Below are 22576 nucleotides of genomic sequence, written 5' to 3'. Positions count from 1 at the left end.
GCTGGCCTCATAATGATAAGACCCTGGTTCGTACCCTGCAATCCCAAGGATAAATTCGGATACTGACTCAACAGCGCTTAATGACGACCGGAGAATAAACTGGTCGAACTAACACCAGACGAGGACGTTAGCCCAACCAATTATTTCATTCGTGATAACATTACCTCATCTCAATTCTTCAGTAGAACTAAGATGGAATAGTTCTTTAAAAGGCGTCACCACCTGTATCAGGAGCGCGGCGCTGAAAAACGGCCCAGGACTGCGAGGCGAGACTGTATTGACAAGCACACTTGCGTGCCTCTTACACAGCCATTCATACCTGCAAAACAGCGCACGAGCAAACACACCATGCCTTCGCCACAACGACCGTGGACAGCCTATGTTGGAACAGCCTCGAACCACTCATCACTGGTTGTCTTTATCGCGACATGCCCCGTTGATGCACTGTAGCATGCCTTGACTTTCGAGAACAAGTCACTCCTCGGAGAATCCTACCATGCAGAGTTGGTTGTATGATCACAACATGTCAAATGTTGTCATTCGACTGCTCCGATCGACTACGAATAAATACCAGTCAGGAAGTTCAGACAGCTTGATTCTTAGCCAGAGCATATGACTGCGGAGCGCCGGGCATGACGGGTACTCAGTGCTGATAGCAATGGTACACTCATTAATGGCAACCCACCCTGCTGTTGTGGGGCCTGCGCCGCGTGCGGGGGGCACTTTATAACACCTGTACTCCTCACGCAACCTCCTCCGCGTATGCCTGGACCTCACGGGCTTACAACTGGGGAGCGATGTCACTGGCTTCCAGGCTTGTCGTCGCCTGGCGCTGCACCGCCGCACACAGCACGTCAGCACCACCGTCTGCTAGCCTGCAGCGGCACTCTCACATCTATGGCTACAACGCTGCCCTCGGCCGGCTAGTTGGCGTAGAACCAGCGGTACCAGGCCACCACCATGCGGTCCCAGGCGTTCTCCCAGCTGTCCAGCGCCGGCCGCACGTCCAGCAGCGCGAACTTATAGCTGTCGGGGTCGACGTCGCCGCCGTCGTAGTAGTCGATGACGTAGCGCACCTCCTTGCCGCAGCGGTCGATGATCCAGTCGTGCCGGTCGAATGGCAGCTCGTACCTGCCCGCCGGCCGGGGGAGCGTTAGGGCCGACCGGCGCCGTACAGGCAGTACGAACGTCGGGAAAAACAGTGAGGCTCGCTCAGCAGTCCTCAAACCAAGCCAGTTCACTCCGGTATCACCGCTGGGATAATGCATGACTTCCATCGAGGAGTTCACAGGCCATTTCCGTGTTCGGACAAAAAACGGCGCTGATCCGTGTCTTTACAAAGCGCGCCCTCGCAAAACCGTCCAGCATTGGTACGAACAGGACATCGGGAAAAAGTTGCTTGCATATCGCTGGTAGAAAGCGCGCAAGTTGCAAGTTGTGCAGCTGCTGAACCATCCGACTGCAAATGTTTTGGTCGCGCCGTTGTTATAGGGCCTTGGCCGCGCCCGGGAAATCACGTTAACCTTCGATAAAATGTGGCCGATCATGGATCTAGCCAGCTAGTTTGGCTAGGTGGCCTCGATATTTCCTACGCCACAGCTCGTGACTGTCTGGCTACGAGGTCGCGGGAAATGGCGAAGGACCGGCCTCACAGCGCCTGAGCCGGGCGCCAGGCGCTGGCGTCCCTCAACATTAAGAAGGCAGACGGACGCGGCGCACGCGTGAGTACCACAGTTTAATCGACAAAAAACAGGCGCAGCTGCGCGTTATCCGCCGCCCGTGAATCACCGGCCACGCAAAAAGGGAGTGACTACCGCACGCGCCAGCGTACCCGAGCCAGTTTCTGAACCTCGCGCGTGGCGAGTAGTCTGACGCCTTTCCGCCGAAGCGCTTCAGCTTCGGCTCGCCACACTCGTGCGCGTGCAGCGCCTCCCACTTGAGAATCTGGCGAAGGAGAGCGGGGTGTGAAGCCATCACGACCCTGTCCAGATTCGGGATGATGTCACGCAGGCGAGGCCACTATGAAAAGCCTTTATTGACCTCTCCCTTGCAGTGTCTCAAACCTCTTCCAACAAACTCTGCATCAGCAACCAATACTAACATCATAGACACAAGCAATAATGTAACAAGGCTGGCTTCACCAGGATCTCAACTTATGCAGTATTATGTAGTCGCGCCAGATGTGACGGATGTGAACGCGAAGACGCTGGCTTTTGACCAGAAGGTGTTGTGCAAAATCAAAGGAAAGCACTTCCCATTAAATATTGCAATACCTGCATGTTGGATGCCATATTTCTGAAAGAAAAAATACACACACGCTCCGCGCTTCATACAACTGCCCGCGCTAAATGGCCCAACAGCTCAAAGTTAGGATGGTAGTCACCTCCTGCCAAGCCAGCTCATTATTGACGTTGTGGATCCTGATGATGTTGTCCATGTCCTTCTGGGAGAGATCATCCTGCTTCCAGCGCCAGCCTTTCCGCAGCATGGCGTTCCAGAACATCTGCAAGGAAAACCGAGGGAAACGCTACTTCACTGCAGTCCCCTGACGGGCCGGATGAGAACATAAGCTCAGCCTAAGCGTGAGAGAGACATTGCAATTCGGTGCCCCAAAAACGGTGTACTTCGAGCAAGGCAGCCCAATTTGGTGATGTCGCTACGCCATGACTATGACAATACAGCTACTATGATAGCTATACGATTCACGTCGAGCGCACATTCATAACAGAACGTAGGAAAACAGTTGTTCACGCTACTTGGACAGCGCCAACCGTCGGCGAGCAGAACCGGACGGCCAGCACGCACGCCTCACGTTGCACCGTGCTGGTGCACGCAGTCGCGCACGTCAATGAATCGGGACCCGCCCGTTTGCCCCCCACCGCCTCCGTCCAGGCTGGGTGCCGGCGTGGCACAGAGTGGCTTGGTGACTACATCACAAACTTACATGAGGCCCCATGTTGGTGCAAAGAAACGATCATAAAGCAAAATTAAAGGGTTGCGTCACGGGACCTCTCAGAGTTTCTTCACCCTGGCTTGGTAAGACCACATTCGTCCCAGCCCGAAGAGTGAGAGCGGTGACCTGTGGCGACGGGTAGACCCAGTTGGACGTCTCCTCGGTGGCGCGCGGGATGTTCGACACCTGGCGCTCCGTCGACAGCGGGAACGGCTGATCTGCCGCCGGCACCTGGTTAGGTGGCGCCTCCTGTCGGGCACGCCGGGAACTACGTTAGCCCGCGAGCATGGTGCGCGGATGTAAAAACAAAACGCCAAAACGCCTTAACATATTTATAGTTAACATAAAGCAAAACCATTTCGAAGCAGGCCAGCGGTTGCTGACTAGCCCACAAGCCAACTTCTACGTTATGTTGGTATCACGTGTGAAGCAACAATGCAGGACTATTCTATTTTAGTCATAACCTTTTGCATGCTCTACAAAAAATGACGAATGTCTTACTTCATCCCTGTTAAACAGCTTACAACACATTGCTAGACATACGCTGAGGCGTGCTTTAACTTCATGAAACGAATCAGGATTACGTCGCCCGCAGAGCACCACAGCAAACGCAGGTCGCTCGCTGAGAACAGCCACGGCCCAAGATCGGAGCCGCCCAGGCGATGCGCGGCGGGACTGCCGCACCATGTTGGAGGGGTCGATCTGGAGGACGGCGCCGGCGCGGTCGGTGACGATGCCATGCTGGTGAGGCGGCAGCGCGCCACCGGCCGACATGGGGCACTCCGGTGGCAGCGGGCGCGCGCCGCCGGCCCCGGCCGACATCGGGCACTCGGCCGGCAGGTAGCGGTACGGCTGGGTCGCGCCGCCGCCCGGCTCCGCCGCCGTCGGGGCCAGGGCCGGCGCCTCGTCTGCCGGAAACAGACGCCGGTCACGAACTGCTCTATAAGAGGGGGTGCGGGAGGGGAGGGGGAGGGAGACGAGCGGACCAGATTTGAAACAGTACCGCAAACCGGTGTTCATTTCCTCGCAATTCCATTCGAACGAATGACGAAACCGTGCTGTTCTGCGTGATGGCTACAGACGTTGCCCAACACCGAATGAGAAGAGTAGCTCGTTTCGACGTCCAGCTCTACTGCAGGCCAACATGCCAGGGCTACGGCGGCCTGCCCGGCGCAGTCTGCTTCGGCGGTCTACCCCGCGCAGTCTGCTTCGGCGGCCTGCCCAGTGCAGTCTGCCTGCCCGGCGCGCTGCCCGGCGCAGCCTGCCTCAGCGGCCTGCCCAATGCAGTCTGCCTCAGCGGCCTGCCCAGTGCAGTCTGCCTGCCCGGCGCGCTGCCCGGTGCAGCCTGCCCCATGTCGTCGCCTGACCTGAGCCGCCGGTCGCGGTCGCCGCCGGCTGGATCAGCTCACTGCGCAGCTCCGAGGCCGTCCGGATGGCGGCCGTCGAGGTAGCGTTGCCCATGACCGCGCGGCTGGAACAGACCACCACGTGAGAACGGCGCGGGCGTCGGAGCTCATCCACGGCTGTCGGCAGCGGCACAGCAAGTGTGCGCTACATACGTATGCGCGGTGGCCGCTGCTGCTGTGGACCCCCTGGCTGGTTTTGCATTATCGGCAGAGGGACAGAACAGAGAAAATGTCAGCAAGCACGAGCAATATTTTATTAACGCGCCTCCCAAGCCGCTGATCAACTGCGGAATGGTCAACAGGTCAGCGCAGCACGGCCATGTTGCCGTTGCCACCACTTTGGACGGTACAGATTGCACGTGCAGCTCATGACTACTTGACCTCGGCAACTCTCTACACATGCGACGGTGGTCTGCGTTCTTTTGAAATTTGCGAGCGCTTCGCGTGCTTCCTTTTATGACCCGGTAACAATACAAGAATGATGCGAGCCCAGCATATATTGGCAAGGAAGCTACAAGCTCTAGGACAAATATGTTCACTGGAAGATCCGATGCCCTCCCACCATCAGGTAATCAGCTCGTACTAGGTACCTTTTCCATAACGCCAATGGCACAATCGCATGCTTACTGGTTACGCTAGACAAATGCTTCGCCTACAGAAAACCACCTCCACACATTTGTTAAAGGCATATCTGTTAAACGTACATCTCGTTGCAGTACACAATGACATGAATCATATTAAACGCTGTCTTTCTGATCGATAAGCGGCATGAGTAGGTGTCAGAATATCAACCTGCCCAAAACAGAGGCTGTCCGCAACGCGCAACCCTTGTCTGCGATATGCAGCATCAATGTTCAGAACATGGCTGGAAATTGCTAAGTAACTGGAATTCATCCCCATTCACTTAATATCAAACCCTACGACCAGGCAAGCAATACATTACCTTTTTCATACAACATAGTATCATCCACCAGCTACCCGAGCTTCATTGCAACGGTGACTGTTATATCAAACAGAACCGCTTCGTTGCCCACGGCGCTATGTTTTGTCTGGCAATCTTGACCTGACCTGACCATCACCACCAACAAATCAGATACCTGCCGGTAAACACCCATCTAACATCACACCGTGCCGACCAATCACTGCCGTTTGCCCAGATCGGCCATCAGCTGGCTCCAGGCGCGCTCCACCTGGCGCTGCGTGTACTCTGGCTCCCAGAGCGTGCTCAGCACGACGGTGGCCGCCTCCACACGCCGCGCGTTGCTCATCTGCGCGTCCAGTCGGCGCTCGGCCTGCTCCCCGGTGACGCCATCACGCTGCACGGCGCGACGCACGGCCTCCTCGCGCGGCACCAGCGTCACCCAGACCTCGTCGCAGAGCTGCGCGTCCCAGCCGGCCTCGAGCAGCACGGCCGCGTCCAGCACGGCCACCTGGCCGGCCGGCAGCGCCGCCAGCCGGCGCTCAGCCAGCGCCGCAATCTCCGGCCACACGCAGTCGGTGAGCTGGCGCAGCGCGGCCGGCTCGGCGAACACGCGCGCGCCCAGCCGGCGCCGGTCGATGCGGCCGTCCTCTGCCACGATCTCCTCGCCGAACAGCTGGCGCAGACGCGCGTGCGCCACCGTGCCGGGCTCGTAGGCCTCGTGGCCGAGCCGGTCGCAGTCGACGACGTGCGCACCGAGCGCAGCCAGCCGGCGGCAGACCGAGCTCTTGCCGCTGGCGGCGCCGCCCGTCAGGCCGATCACGTACGGGCCGCCGGCGCGGCGCGGTACGCCCAGCCGCGGCCGTCGCACCGCGCCCAGCCGACGCATGCGCAGCGAGCTCGAGCTCAGCTTCGTCTCCTCGTGCTCAGCGCTGTCGGTATCGGCCAGCAGCGGCACCGTGTACACCTGCATGGGCGGCAGGTGACGGCGCCGCCGCTCGGCCGCCACGCGCTCGGCGCCGCCGGCTGTCTCTTCGCTGACCACGAGTAGCTGCAGGCTGGGGTCGTCGGCGGTTGGGCCGAACGGGTCGGTGATGGGCACCACGCGCGCCGCCACCGTCTCGTCCAGGTCGGCCACCAGGTCGGCAACGCCCTGAACGCGCTCCAGACAGGGCGCGATCAGCTCGCGCAGCGTCTTGCCGGCGTTCATGGCGTCGTCGGTGACGCCGACGGTGAGCTCCTGCGAGCAGTGCAGCAGGCCGGCCGTCAGCAGCAGCTTGTGGCCCGTGTGGATCTGGTCGAAACGTGCCGCCTAGCGCCACCTTGCCGAAGCACGGCGTCGGCCGTGAGAGCGTTGGCCGGCTCCGACTGCGGGCTCAGCCAGCGCCGCGGCTCCTCGTTCACGCCACTGCACAGGCCGGCAGCCTCCTCCTGCACCGGCTCCTGCAACTGCAGCGTCACCGTCTCCAGCTGCGGCGAGCAGTTGGTGACGTGGCGGGCGGCGAAGTCGGGCAGGCCGGCGCACGGCCGCTCCAGCAGCAGCACGTCGACGGGCGCGGCCGTGGCGGCCGTCAGCGCGCGCCGCTTCAGGTGCGTCAGCAGCACGCGCACGTCCAGCTGCGGACACGCGCTCGTCGACTCGGCGTAGAGTCGGCTCACCACGTCCCAGTAGAGGAGCGGCGAGAACGGCGACAGCGCCGCGCCGCGCGACAGCGTCTCCTGGCCCGGCAGCAGCTGCACGTACAGCCGGCCGCTCACGCGCCGCGCCGCGCTGCGCAGCAGCTGGCGCAGCTGCGGCGCCAGCTGACCCAGCGATGACGTCAGCACCAACAGGCCCGTCGCGAACATGACCGCGCTGCAGGCAAGGGAGCGCTCGTTAATTACCCGGCGGCCCGACGGAAATGACGGCGCTTGGCCTGATTTATCGTGCCCGACACCAAAGAGCCACGCAGGTAATTAACTAACGCTCCTTGCACATGTTTCCTTGGGAGTAGCAAAATCGTCAAATTTAAAGTTTTCAGACAGCACTCTTCCCCTCTCACAGGATGGCTTATTTTTGTTTCATTCCTAGGCAGCTCCTTGTTCTTTCATTCCCACTATGAGGTAAGTAATCCTTCTTGTTTTGATCCTTGCTAAGAACCAAAGGGGTGGAGCCTCTGTGGCATACTTTTAACAAAGTCTGTATTTGCATGCTTGACATCACATCTGTATGTGACACAAAGCTCTACCTTGAACTGAAGTGCCAATTATCCAGGTGATATGCTCATATCCTCTGTGGGTGGGATGAAAGGCTTTCAGGGCTCCACTTCCTATGCCCAGATTGTGAACCACTGCAAGCACATTGCAAATGCTCAGTTGTTTCCTTGCTGTTTTTTTTACTCACCAAGTTTCACCCTAAGGCAGCTCCAATCAAGAGGTAGCAACAGGAAGTTGGAGGATTTATAGACATTTCACTTACTGTGAATTGTATGACACTGATTGCATGTTTCATGGCCTGAAGGCCATTGCGCCTAATGCTTTTATGCCCAATATTGCCTTCTGATACCACTGCATTCATTTCTTTGAGGGATGCAAGGTGGCACAAATGACACAAACTCATAGCTGATACTCAGAACTGAACATGCACAATGCTATCAAAGTATACAAATCAGGGTGCCTGATGGGCATAGGAAGTGAGAGCCTCGCTAATCTACACACCGGTGCAATTCTAGCACTTGTTTCTCATTTCATGATAATGTTATAAGCCGATTCAATTCACCTGCTTTGTTTTTCACATTTCCATATATGGTTTATCTGATACCTACGTGGCAACACAGGCTGCTTGCTAATGGGCACCTTAGTCTGGTGGATGCAAGTTTGGGCTCTTAGATATCAATATATGGCTCCTAATGGGAGCAGCAAGTCTCAAGCTGTTGCACCTTCTGGCTTTATTTTGCCCTGACACAAAGAGGCAAAATAAGCTTTTCCAAAAACTGTTCTTGTTGCAACCTGATCAAGTACAATATATTTCATTTTACCTAGTCACAATCCTGGAGTACAAAATCTCCTGGTATACATAATACCAGGAAACATTTATTTTTCCAACACTTCTAACCGTCCCCTTTTCAGCAACCTGGCAAAATTAGTTGCCAATTGATCTTAAAGGCATATCATAAATATGTTCACAGAAACTAGGTGTGAATCAATATATTTCAACTGCACTGTACATAAATTCAATGCTTTCATCTATGGCTCACTTCCAATGACAATCGTGTCAACCTTGGGCATTAGTTCAAATCACAGGCTGAATAATGTGTCCAGGGTTGCTGTGACTAGCAACAAGAAGTGTCACATCCATGAAAAATATACATACAAACTGTATACCAAGTGTTACATAACCCTCCTTGACATTTGTTCACCCTATCATGTGTAACTTTGCATGTAAACCAAACAAATAATGCACAGTGCACCATACTAGGCCAGGAAACTGTGATCTGGCCATGTACACCTCTACTTACACAGAAGCTCTGGATAAGTCAAATAAAGCACAAACCATGAAAACTTAAAGATGTGTTAGTGCAGAAATAGATCAGTAATGCAAAGCTTGCTGTGGTATCGCAGAATATATTGTTTATGGTCATGTATCAACATATCAACATATATGGTCATACATATGAAGTGCACAGGCATTGATGGCATGTGCACAGCCACCCCTCGATGCCAGTAGATGCAGGTGAATCAAATTACCACGGCCACTAGAAGTTGTGTAAAAAGGACATCACCATCACTGAACCAATGCTGCTTTTAAAGGCTTGCTCGTTATCACGGTTACTACTTTATAAGAAAGCAACTCACTAACCTCGGGTAATTACTCAGCAATTGCACATTCATGTGGGCTGTTTTGAGCTTGCGCCGACATTATCGAGGAAACTATCGACGTACCAAAAGGCGATGCCTTACCTTCTTAGACACTAAGGTATGGCTGTGGCTTGCAGCCCAGACAATGTGACTTGACTTGGGTATGCACCTGGTAACAATAGCGTTCAAAGCCTGCACAACTCCCCCTCCTATCCTCGACTCCAATGTTACGTAAATTAGGACCGTGGTCTCTCTATGGCTAGATAGATCCTGCGGTTCGCCGCTGGTGCGCCACTGTGCACGCGTGCCAAGGCGGAATATAAGGGGAGGGATTAAATATCTGACCGAACCTATTGACATCCCCATGCTGCAAGCGTATGGCACACATCAACACCAAGCCTCCATCATTCGATGCCACTTGGTCAATAACCTTTCTTATAAAAAATACGGTGACCTTGGATCAGGCTAAAAGAAAACAAAAATACTAAAAAGGGAAAAGGGGCTGCGGCCAACTCCACGCCATAAGTCTTTGCCGGCGATTAGCGCAAAACCTTTACCAATTGCTGTGCCGCGGTCAACAACCTATCCTCTCCAGAACATGGTGACCGCGGACCAGGTCAAACATCACCAAAAAAACTGCCGAAATTATCTGAAATTAGTTTAGAGACAGCCCATGCTCCGATCCTATGGGCCCGATCGGTACAAAGCCTTTACCAGTCGATGTGCCATGGTCGACCAACTGTTCTTTCCAGAACATGGTGACCTTGCGTGTGGTCAAAGGTCACCATAAGCAGCCGAAACCACCTGAAATCAATTTGCAGACAATTCCATACCCGAGCCTTACCTGAGACGGCTTGACACAAAATCTTTACCAGTCGATGCGCCACGGTCAAAAACCTATTCTTTCCAAACCACAGTGACCTTAGTCCTGGTCAAAGATACCCAAAATGGCGAAACCCACCCGAAATTATCAAAAATGTTTAGGAGTAGAGGTGATTCCGCTCCAAGTAATGATTGCACATCAACTGGCAAAGGTCATGCTGATCAGTGCCGTAGGTTCGGAGCATAAGGTTGTCTGCTGCCTATGTCGGTGGTTTGGGGCGTTTTTGGTGACTTTTGACCTGACCCAAGGTCACCATGTTCTGAAAAGGATAGGTTATCGACTATGGCCGATAGTTTTGTGAATGTTTCATGCCGATCGGCGACATAGCATCGGAACATGGGCTTTCTGCAACCCTGTTTTTCCGGTTTCTGGTACTTGATGATCTTTGACTTGACCCAAAGGTCACCATGTTTCGGATGAGATAGGACTTTTGACCAGGCGGCATCCAATGGCAAAGATTTGGTGTCGATCCCTGTCATATTCTCGGAGTACGGGGTTGCCAATAGGTTTGGTCAGCCGTTTAGTCCATACCTGTGATTGGTCGCCCATCGTGTGACTATTATGCGACGTTGACGTGATAACGTGGTGGCATGACAATTTGGGGCGGTATGTCGGGGAGGTACTGAACTGGGGGCCCGGACTGTCGCTCAACCGTTTTTGCACGAATATCAATGAAGCTGGCATAAGAAGTCTAAACTGTTTCCTCACTTTTCTGACCGTTTACTAAGCATACTTTTTATTGTGTTGCGTGTGCAAAAGCTTGTCTTGAAAATGTAATGTTTCTGTTGTCACTTGTGTTTTACGGGCAGCACGCTTCGCAGAGTGGCTGTTTTTGGTTCCTCAGACGATTGCTTGCTTCAGTTTGCTTGCTTGGGTATTCCAAGACCATGGTTTCTGAGCACACGATTGGCCATTATGAACTAGCAGGTCAAATGTATAAGATAAGCAGTCAACAAAAGTTGTGGGCAGAAAATGCCATGTCAGTTAGCAAGGATTCCACTAGCATGAAGTTACATTTACATCCTGCACACCCGGTTGGATTTAATTTGCAGTGAGATACCCTGCCAATGATCAAATATTAGCTAAGATTCTAGAGGGAGTCCCAGGAACAGATTTACCAAGTTAGGATTGTAGATTCTTTAGAGTCCTGGTTCTTTTTTCATTCTTTATTTTTCAACTAGACCTTTTTCTGGACTTTTGTTAAGTGATCTTCTATAAGCTAGAATCTAAATTTTTCATTTCTTGTGAAATTTCTTGTGAAATTTCAAAAAAATTTCAAAAAAAAATGTGAAAAAAAATTCATTTCTTGTGAAAAAAAACTGTGTGAAGGTTTCTGGGTAAGAGTCTTATCAATATGTTTATGTCAAAGTTCCTCATGGTTCTTAAGAGATGTTGTTGAATCTGTGCTTCTGGATCTTCTAAGATCCTGGGCTCACTTTAATTTTACCAAGTGATCTTTCAGAGTACATCAATAGAGCCTACAAAAGTTTTCATATATGAGTTTGAAAGTCAATACCAAGTGTGGTAAAGTTGTTGAATCCACAAATGCTAACATCAACAAGTAGCACTGTTTAAAAGATTGTGAATACTATGCCTTTTTCTTGCATATTTAAATGTCATTACAGTTCTCACTGGCACTTAAGTTTTAGCTCAGTAGTAAAATTATGTGAAGTTTAGCTTTGGGCATTGAAAAGCATATTTCTAGTGCTGTTCATCAGCTTTTGGCACACCAAACTGTTATATCCTTACCGCAGTTTTTAGGTAAGTTAGGATTATATAAGCATAGTGACTCAGATTGGGTTCCTATATCATAAGAAAATAAGCATCTGTTATCATATAAAACAACTGGGTTATTTATTCCACACCAACTCAACCAGTTGAGTACATTCTACCATTTCAGATCTGTGCAAAATTCGGTCCTAGACATAATCTTGAGATCCAATCATGATTCTGTAGTTATTAGACCTTTGTGCCCAGCTGTTCTCTGTTGTTGATGATGTCAGGAAGTTACATAATGATGGAAGGTCTCTTAATAAAATGGTGGTGAGTGTGAAGCCATCACACATTTTGGTGTCTTAAAATGACAGTATGTAGTTCATGCAATGCCCAAGTGAGAGTTGAAAGGAAAATTGAATGTCCTGCACAGATGCAAGATTACTATTCTTTTCCAATGCAGGGATCCAGTTTCCTCATTTGATGATTCCTAAAGTTCTAGAGGCCTATTTTCAGAATTGGCACTGAATACTTCTTAGGAAACTGTCGATAGAAAAGTGGGGACCCATTAAACACCGCTGCGGTGCAAATGCGATCATAGCCAGGCGGACGGGCGCGGTGCGGCGCCGCTGGCCGGCCGGCCGGCCGGCCCCGTACTATGCCCAGACAGGATGACGCGGCATTAGTGCTACGGCAAATACTTGTACTGGCAGGAGTGCTACGACATCAGTGAAATGCAGCATAGTTCTGCAAGAGGCTGCTCAGACATTAGTTATATGTGACATTTCTTCAGTACTTCTACTGCAGACTTAGAATAAACAACATGAGTGCTAAACGACAAAATTTATGGTTCTAAAACTTATGCATGTCATTACATCCATGGCAACAGTTTATACAGTCTTTACTCATGCACAGTATTTCTTCTACTGCAGAAATTAATACACGACATGAGTGCTACACGGCAAAACGTGTGCTGCATCCCGTCATTACTTATCCTGCATACTTATATGGTATTGTCTTATAGGCGATATTACTGCAACTGAAACGAGTTATAGGCGACGTAAATGTTACACAGCACAGTTTGAAAAGTAACAGAAAGCTTTGTAAGCTGTGAAATGTATTTGCGAGGAACGTCATACATACAGATAAGATAGTACTGCGTGTCTCGTCCCTCGAAGAAAAATCTGGAGAAAGGAGAGATGTTATGTACTTCGCCCACATGCGTTAACCGAAGCGAACAGGGCAGTAAATTAAAAGTTCAAAACTGCATGCCGATCCCACTCGACTTTTCAGGTTCTTTTCAAACGGCGAGCCGCGGTTTTTACAAATCACCAACATCCAGGGTTTAAAGCGATTTTTACTTCTTCGGCCAACACTTACATGCGACACTTGTGCAACGCCGTATAGACCACAGTCCGCAAATTGCAACCGCCGGTACTCTAACGTCAGCACAATCCTAGAGAGAACGAACACATGTGAGGGCTTGGTTGGGCGAAATCAGACTGCCGGTGCGCACATCCGTGGTGTCGATACATTATTGCTGCTGTAAATATTGTGATCGACAGCCCCGCGACGAAAATAGCTCTATGGGCCATTTTCTCCGGCTGAAAAACGTATGGTGCACTGTCGTAGTGTTGCAAAACAAGTTTAGGGGCTAAGTAGATTAAAAAACGGTCAAACTTGCTCAAGATGCATGGAACAGGGTGTTTGCCCCGAATGTCGCTCACTTCCCTAGATGAAGGCTGGATGGAGTCCCCGACTGAATACGAAGCTACACTCTTGACTCGGTGTTCACTGAAACGTGATATTACTTTTACGTGAAAAGTTATACCCATTATTGAGATTTTACGACCCAAACCACAACTTTTACTCGTACGCCAAACACTACAAACACAAAGTCACGGAACATAATACATAAAGAACTTGCATCAATACCACGCACATTTAATCGCAGTATTGCCCAGTGCGGATTCCTTCCCAACCTGTGTGTTGTTTGTATGCCCCGGCTAGGTGTCCACGCGTTTCGCGCGCCGCGGCAAGCATTAGCAGCAGAAGTAATGTTGCGTATACACCAAGACCACATATGTTTTTGCGGTATAATTTTGTTATGTAGCGCTAATTTTGCGTATAAGTCGTTGCAGTAGAAGTAATGCGGTTGTTGAAGTGTGAGTTTTGTCGTGTAGCACTAATGTGTATTAGTATTTGCAATAGACGTAATGCTACGTGCAAACCATGGCTGTAAAAGTTGTTGGAAAAGAAGTGACCTATAAGTTATTGAGGCATGAGTTTTGTTGTGTAGCTTTTATGTCGTGTAGAAATATTTTCAGCAGAATAGCGTCGAAGCACCCCTGTCGGCATGAGTTTTTGGTGGAGCACTAATGTTGTGAAACCCCAGACATCCCCCCCCCCCCCGTGGTAATCCAGAAAGGCGACTCCAAACGGCTGGAATCGATGTTCGAAGGACGATAGCGTCGCGTTATCAGGCTTCTCCCTCCACACGCTATGGCGTCGGTCGTCTCAACCGTGGCTGACATGGCGGCGTGAGCTTCGTCTGAATAGACGGGCCCACGTTTGCAGTGATTTTTAAGCGTTTAACTTCATGCACTTCAAAAGGCAGGGTTTGAACCTGTTAACCGGAAGCTTACAACGACCAGTAAAGGGCCGCGACCTGTCATCAAAAGTATTTTGCTGCCTACCGTTCGGTTCTGCGATTTGTATCAGTCACTGACAATCATTAGATAGAATTCAGAAACCAAGTCCCGAAGAGGGATTTTGCGGCCTTGTGTCTGCCACACATGAACCCGTTCGACTCAACTGGATCCGTCACGGTGAGGCCCATTGAGCCTGCTCACATATCCGGGAGCGTCAATCAGCGGGATCCCTTCCAGCCGGGCCCCGGGCTCAGCTCCGTTTGCGGACTTCCAGACAACTAAGCGTCTCATTAGCAACCATTTTCAAGCTGGATCTTCATCACCGTCCACACAACTGCGAACAAATGCACTTATCGCGATTGCATTCTGCACCTCTGGAACTGCCTGTCAGTCGACTTCATTTGTTTGGGCTATTTTGATCATATGGGCCATGACTTCAAACCTGGAGGCAAGTTTCTGGATCGCAGATGGGGACAGTTTAGGAATCGGCAGTTTGGTTGCATGCTGTGTGGATGGGTTGCTAAAGTTGGATGCAAAATCCGCTATCAAGTTTCTGTAGTTTCATGTCTAAGGATGTTTTTCCGTGTCTTATTCATCCAGGTCAAACCCTTATGGCACTGAAGGTGTTTTCCTCATTTTGGCTTTCGCCGACTCCATCTCCATCGACCTCCGACTCCATGTCCGTGTTGTGTTCGCTCCCCCTGCTTGAGATTACCTAGAAATTAATAATTTCAGAAGCGCTCTAACCATTTTGCCTACCCAGTCAAGGCTTGCACCGCTAACTGACCACACCACAGCCCTATCGCCTTAGACCATGACTCCAGCCGTCTGGAGTGGTTTTTCTGGATCAGCGCTGTAGGTGGCCGACAACTGCCGTTAGCATGGGCGCGGCCGGACCGGCCGGCAGGGGTCCACGGGGCCGGATGGCCAGGGGTGCCGCGCCGCGCCGGTCTGCCCGGCATGATCGCATCCATACTGTTCGGGTGTATAACGAACCCCCACTTTTCTTTTGATGATTCAGTCAATCAATTCCCAACGAATCCGAGGTGTCATCGAATTTTGTATTATTTTTTTTTTTGGATGAGTTAAGCAAAGAAACCAATAATGATGCCAATGATGCAATGCATGTTTTTATTGTCAGCTATAACATTGTGCTCCCAACATATTCTGTTATACTACGATCGAAGAAAGCGCGATGTTTGCGAAGTTGTCATCGTTTTACGTAGCGCATTTCAATCATTACGTCATTTCTGACGTCATCACCGACGGAAAACGGCTAGGTGCAGAGGCTTACAAAATCATGTATCGTGATCAAAGCACGAGATAACTAAGAATACCAAGTTTTGTCCAGATCTGAGCGGGTTGTATACAAAATTGCACTTCGAAACATCGGGAGGCCTTTTTGATAGTTATGTCTGTATATGATAAGGTTCTTCATTATCTTTCAGTTCAACTAGAAAGAGAGAAAGCAAATAGCATTCAACACGATTCACTATGAGGATCATCGCTGGAGCTACGGCTGCTTTGTAAGTATCTACTATCATACCTGGTTGGTATGTTACTATTGAGGCTCTTTGCTGCCTGCTTGCTCTCCATTGTGTCCAAGCTATATATGTGTAAGCGCTGAAAGGTGAGTGTACTATATTTGTATAGGGTTTTAACTGAAATATGCATCTTGGAGATCACTCGGTACAGTTCACAGTCCCGCCTTTAGGACCCAACGCCCTCTCGTTTCTGACGTTTGCGCCTGCGGAGATGTGCAGATTTCCAAGGTTTCCGAGGCGTGCGTGACGCCATAGAAACGTCATTCAAATCCTGCCGCCGTATTGGCCATGCAGCGCTCAAGGCTAGGAGGAATGCGATCGTCGAGTCGTTCAGATCTGTAAAGCAAGCTAGAATCGTTGAATTGTTCCTGTCTGGTGTATTTCTACACGATTGTTGGCATCAACGGACTTTACTTTGGCGCTCAACCGATGCAATGTGTTCAGGGTAACTTTCGAACGCGAATCACGTTTTGTGCTTCATAGTACATAAATTTGGGCGTCGGTACTAGTAAGGACGGAGAAAAGATCGAATCGTATAACGAATCGAATAATGGAATAACGTTAGAAAAGCGCCGCAACCCACTATGTGAATACAAGTAAAAAACAAAATCACGGATATATACAAGAACAGCACGAGGAAGTGCCAAAAATGCGCACCCATAACGATATTAGGGTTTCGCAAATACGCACCGATTTCCGAGCTACCTCTCGACAAGCTGAAGTACTGCAAGTGAGTCAGCCCGTCCGCTATAGTAGCAGTTTTCGCACGACCAGTCTGGTAGCGACTTTGACGTCACGCAAAGTTTCATGGCGGGATCAAGCGATAACGTGTTGAGTAGCGCATGTACTTGATAGTGCAGTGGTGCTGTCTAGAGCAATCTTTTGCACTTAGAAGCGTACAAAAAGTAACAATTGAGCTTGTTTCATCGTATATGATGCTTGCATCACTTGCCTGCAAGTGTCAAACATTGTCTTTAAGGGGGTCCGTCGCTCAGGGAGAACGCATTACGCTGATATTCAGCCCTCTGATAAAAGCCGTCAATAATATCTAAGAGGGAGGGGGGAGTGAGAAAATGGGCATGAGTAATTGTCATTGCCACCATATTCCGGAGGGAACAGTGACCCAGGCACGCAGGAACGGTTGACCTGTGCAAACATTTTCATCGTCGTATCATTCATAGTCAAATAGTCGTTCCAAAACAACAGCGCCAGGTCATCGTTTGAGTACATAAGGCAATCAGACACATGCTATGGGATATGCTATCGAGAGTCTGACACGCTCTCAGACTGGGCCACCAATATTGGCAATTGGTCAAGGATTCCTGCTCCTCTTCCAGGCCAAGAAATTGGTTATACCGCCTGTCCTCAATGTGTTTTTTTGTTGTTGTAGAAAAGCGCGTAGCATGTCACAGCAACAACTGTGTTGGTCGTAGCTTGTGTATAAGCTTGTATGTGTTTATACATGTGGTTATTTCCTTTTTCAGGAGTCGACGAGTGTCTGCTTCCGCCATTGGGAGCAACAACTTTGTCAAAGGTATGGCTATTGATGGCTCAGTTAGTACGATTGGATGTCGTATTGCGGGAATGACATACATTCTGGTGTGTCACTACTGACTGCATGTCTGTGATAGTCACTGTACATTCCTGTGGTCTACTTGCGCACAGAGTGCATGCGTGTTCGCGTCAGGTGTGGCTCGTTCTTGTCATTAACTTTTGACTTGTGGTGCGGCGTGCTATTTTCTTCGGGCATCGTGTCCGGTAACGAGCCATCTCTTTACCTTACTGCTATCTCTTTTCTGCTCTGCTACTTTACTTCCGTCTTCCGGATTCTGCTGTGGGCTTCATGAGGTGTTGGGGCCGCTGCCGGCGTCTGAGTGGGCTGAGGTCGGGGCTGGGACGGTGCGCGTGGGGTTTGGGGCTGAGGGTGGACCGTGACTGAGCTCCGACTGAGGTGTGGCTAAGTCACACAGGGCCGGAAGTCGGTTATCTGAAGATGGCTAGAGTTGGACGTAGTTTGGTACAATCAATGTGACTGATTTCTGACCAGTTCCCGATATGCTGGCTGGTATTGAAGCCTGACCTAGACAGACCAATCGGACCTAGACTAGTCAGATTAATGTGGGATTAATATATGACTGGGATTGCGGTCTGCTTCAGTCTGAGGTATGAGTCTGAGATCCGACTGAGTCTGATGCATGACTGACATTGATGTGTGGGTCTGAAGTCTGTTAAAGCCAGGGCCAAACTTAGCCTGAAGTCTGCCCAAACTGAAGTCTGACAGTCTGAGATATGGCCAGGACTCAAGTCTGATTGAGACTGATGGTGTGACCAAGGCTGGAAATCCGACGGTATCAGCTCTGGCTGAGACCGAAGGTCAGACTGAGTACCTGATTGATACGGAAGCTGGATTCGGTCTGAGATTCGACTAAGACTTAAGTCTGAGACTTGGGTCTAAGATTTGACTGAGAACTGAGTCTGACCTAAACTGAGCTCTGCTTGCGACTGAGGTTGTGACAGACTGGCGCCTGAATGAGTCTGACGTGTGGCTGGGTGCGATCGACATTAGACCGGGTCCGAAATCTGACCGAGCCTGAAGTCTGAATGAGGCTGAAGTCCGGCTGGGACTGAGTCTGAGGCCCTGGTACTGGCCGAGCCGGCGGGCGTGGACCCGCGCGCGCCTGCTGACAGCGGGCAGGCCGCCGGCCTAGCTCGGCACCACCAGAGCTGCCGCCCCTGCGATGTCACGCCATCCGCCCTACCACGGTAACCGGGTGGGCATGCCGCGGGTGCCACTAACGCCCCGGGTCAAGTAACGGGCAGTCCGGGAAGTCCTGCGGACTCCGACAGTCGGCCGTCCGTCGGCCCTTTAACCACTGACGGGTGGCCGCCTCCTAACGCTCCGAGGCAGTAACGGGCCGTCCGGACAGTGCTGCCGGACTCCGACCAGTCGGCGTCCGTCGCCCTCTAACCTGACGGTGGGCCGCCTTTAACGGGCCCGGGCAAGTAGCGGGGCAGTCCGGGCAGTTCTGCTGGCTCCGGCGGTCGACCCTCTAACCTGATGGTGGGCCGCCGCCACTAACGGGCCGGGGTAGTACGGGCCAGTCCGGGCAGCCCTGCTGGCTCCGGCAGTCGGCCCTCTAACCTGACGGTGGGGCCCGCCTTTAACGGGCCGGGCAGTAGCGGGCAGTCCGGGCAGTTCTGCTGGCTCCGGCAGGTCGGCCCTCCAATCTGACGGTGGGCCGCCACTAACGGGCCGGGTAGTAACGGGCAGTCGGGCAGTTCTGCTGGCTCGCCGACAGTCGGTTGTCTGTCGGCCCTCTAACCTGACGGTGGGCCGCCACTAACACTCCGAGCAGGCGGGCGGCGCTTTCTCAGCAACTGATACGTGCAGCCGTTCCTCTAGCGCTGCACCGTTTTCCGTCACCGTTTTCCGTTTTCAGCCGTTCTTAGCGCTAGCACCGTTTTCCGTTTTCCGTGGGGGCGCTGACAACGTGGGGTCCGCCCAGCTTTGACGCTCTGGCCGCTCTGCGTTATCCACCGCCGCGCATAGAGCCTCTTTGACAGCAGACGTAGCTACGTCCCCTGTCCGTGGCCTCTGGAGCGGGTGCCTGTGAGCATGCTGAGCGCTGGCGGACCGACAGCGGGCCGTACAGGTCTGCTGAGAACACTCCGCCCCTGGCTAGAGTCACGACCACCCGACAGCGGACCGGCGCAGTGCCCGCCGAAGAGCTCTCCTCATCCGCATGTCTAGGTTGACGTCAACTCGTGTGTGCAGGGTCCTCCCTAGTAGTGGTGCGCCAGTCGCGGCCTGTCGGCCCTCTAACCTGACATTGGGCCGCCACTTAGGATCCGGGCAGCCTCCGCGGCCTGTCGGCCCTCTAACCTGACTTTGGGCCGTCACTTACGGTCCGGGCAGCCACTAGCGGTCCTCCCCAGTAATGATGCGCTGGTCGCGGTCCGTCGGCCATTTAACCTGACGGTGGGCCGCCACGGCCCGGGCCCACTAGCGGTCCTCCCCACTAATGATGCGCTGGTCGCGGTCCGTCGCGGCGCTCACGCGTCCAGCGGACGCGAACGGGGCGGCCGCTGCAAGAGGGCGGGGCTGCGGCGTGTCCTGGCTGCCCTGGATCGCTCGGGGCACGGGGCCAGGGCTGGACAAGGGTTGCTGCTGCTCAATTTTGCGTATAAAAACGACACTCCCGTTCCTTTCTGAAAGTTTGTTTGCACTTTTCGCGATCAACTGGCTGCATGAGGCTGATGGGAACTGCTTATATGGGAATTGCTATGTTACTCAGGATGACACTGGGCGCTGTGAAATACAACGTCGCTAGAATGTCCTAAACGTGAAATTAGACGTGCTTTAGTGATTTCAGAATATGCGATTTTTACGCCATGATGTTTCAAAATTTATACTTTCCAATCCAGAACTCTAAACGAACGACCCAGTGCATACGCCCCTCCCCAGTGTTGGCCTCGGCTAGCATGACCCCGTTCCACCAAGCCGCGTCAGTGCTCCTCATCGAACCGCTGTTACATCCTGTTGTAGTCAGTGAAAGCCGCGGGCTATGTAGAATGCACCGGTTTGTCTAGCTCGTACTCTCGCTTGAGGCAGTTTTCCCACACCGATAGCTGGGACTTTGGCTGAGCCGCTCCATGGCCGGTGTAGGACGGCAGGCTGGACCAACCGTCCTCCATGGCCGGTGTAGGACGGCAGGCTGGACCGACCGTCCTCCATGGCTGGTGTAGGACGGCAGGCTGGACCGACCGTCCTCCATGGCTGGTGTAGGACGGCAGGCTGGACCAACCGTTCTCCATCGCTGGTGTAAGACGGCAGGCTGGACCAAACCGTTCTGCATCGCTGGTGTAAGACGGCAGGCTAGACCAACCGTTCTCCATTGCTGGTGTAGGACGGCAGGCTGGACCAACCGTTCTCCATGGGTGATGTAGACGGCAGGCTGGACCAACCGTCCTCCATGGCTGGGGTAGGACGGCAGGCTGGACCAGCGAACCTCCATGGCTGGTGTAGGACGACGGCGCCGATGTGAGCCGTCACATTCGGACCCAGCAGGGATGGCAACGCTGTCACTGACTGGTCCAATCTGAGGTCGATGGCCGGCGTGTTGCCCTCTCTGGTCCGTCCTCATGCCTGTCTGACATTCGTCTGTCCGGCAGGTCCATGGTATCAGTCGGCCACACAGTGTTTCACCCCCTCCTGCTATTGCCCATGGCTTGCTGTTGCCCTTGTGACCCGCTGCTAAGTTGTGTGACCGGTCTGTGACCTTTGCGGATAGACCCTTCTCATACGCTGGCTGCCCGTCGCTGAGGCGGTGACCCCGCCTCCATCCGCGCCCCTGTGCGACCTGTTCATGACCCGTTGATGCGGTGCTGCTAACCCCCGCCGGCGCGGCTCAGCGGAGCCTGTGACTGACTCGGACGGACACCTATGGACCGCCGCGGCCCGTGTGCTGAGCCAGCGGCCGGGTCCGCTGTGGAGGCCCCCAGTGAGCCGGCGCTAACCGGCGCGCCCGACCGGCCGGCAGGGCCCGACCCCGAGCGGGTGAGCCGCGTGCGCCGCGACCACCTGAGCCCGGCGCTGCTGGCCTCCTTCCGGCGGCCGGTGATCATCACCAGGGCCACATGCAGTACCTGTTCGACCACACCGGCCGACGCTACCTGGACCTGTTCGGCGGCATCGTGACCGTCAGCGTGGGACACTGCCACCCGTGAGTGGACTGTGGACCGCGCCCGCGGCCCGGTCCCCGTCGGGGGTCGTCAGGATTCGGGAATAGCACCCGCAGCGTGGGACACTGCCACCCGTGAGTGGACTGTCGACCGCGCCGCGGCCCGGTCCCGTCGGGGGTCGTCAGGGATTCGGGATAGTACCCGCAGCGTGGGACACTGCCACCCGTGAGTGGACTGTCGACCGCGCCGCGGCCCGGTCCCGTCGGGGGTCGTCAGGATTCGGGATAGTACCGCAGCGTGGTACACTGCCACCCGTGAGTGGACTGTCGACCGCGCCGCGGCCCGGTCCAGTCGGGGGTCGTCAGGGATTCGGGATAGTACCCCAGCGTGGACACTGCCACCCGTGAGTGGACTGTGGGCTGCGCTGCGGCCCGGTCCTGTCGGGGGTCATCAGGGATTCGTATAGTACCCGCAGCGTGGGAACTGCCACCCGTGAGTGGACTGTGGACCGCGCCGCGGCCCGTCCCTCGGGGGTCGTCAGGGATTCGGGAATAGCACCCGCAGCGTGGGACACTGCCCACCCGTGAGTGGACTGTGGACTGCGCTGCGGCCCGGTCCCGTCGGGGGTCGTCGGGATTCGGGATAGTACCCGCAGCGTGGGACACTGCCACCCGTGAGTGGACTGTGGACCGACGCTGCGGCCCGGTTCCCGTCGGGGGTCGTCAGGGATTCGGGATAGTACCCGCAGCGTGGGACACTGCCACCCGTGAGTGGACTGTGGACCGCGCTGCGGGCCCGGTCCCGTCGGGGGTCGTCGGATTCGGGATAGTACCCGCAGCGTGGGGCACTGCCCCCGTGAGTGGACTGTGGACTGCGCTGTGGCCCGGTCCCGTCGGGGTCGTCAGGGATTCGGGATAGTACCCGCAGCATGGGACACTGCCACCCGTGAGTGGACTGTGGACTGCGCTGTGGCCCGGTCCCGTCGGGG

General features: G+C 53.4%; 1 protein-coding gene and 1 pseudogene across 1 annotated transcript; both read right to left on the bottom strand.

Moving 5' to 3' along the window:
• Positions 1–812: 812 nt before the first annotated feature.
• On the bottom strand, positions 813–9325 carry LOC119098621 (cytochrome c-type heme lyase). The gene is made up of 7 exons (XM_037221594.1): positions 9218–9325; positions 4321–4424; positions 3638–3861; positions 3080–3202; positions 2384–2503; positions 1832–1944; positions 813–1131 (listed from the first exon to the last, which is right to left on the bottom strand). Exons 2-7 carry the CDS (start codon positions 4412–4414, stop codon positions 924–926), a joined length of 882 nt encoding a protein of 293 aa, XP_037077489.1. The 5' UTR covers positions 4415–4424; positions 9218–9325; the 3' UTR covers positions 813–923.
• The window catches only part of LOC119098221 (bifunctional coenzyme A synthase-like), a 20737-nt pseudogene continuing 2769 nt past the window's right edge, over positions 4609–22576 (bottom strand).

The sequence above is a fragment of the Pollicipes pollicipes genome, unplaced genomic scaffold (assembly GCF_011947565.3).
Source record: "Pollicipes pollicipes isolate AB1234 unplaced genomic scaffold, Ppol_2.1 Scaffold_4740;HRSCAF=5597_pilon_pilon_pilon, whole genome shotgun sequence".
Taxonomy (NCBI): Eukaryota; Metazoa; Arthropoda; class Thecostraca; order Pollicipedomorpha; family Pollicipedidae; genus Pollicipes; species Pollicipes pollicipes.
This window is presented reverse-complemented; position numbering and strand designations above follow the sequence as displayed.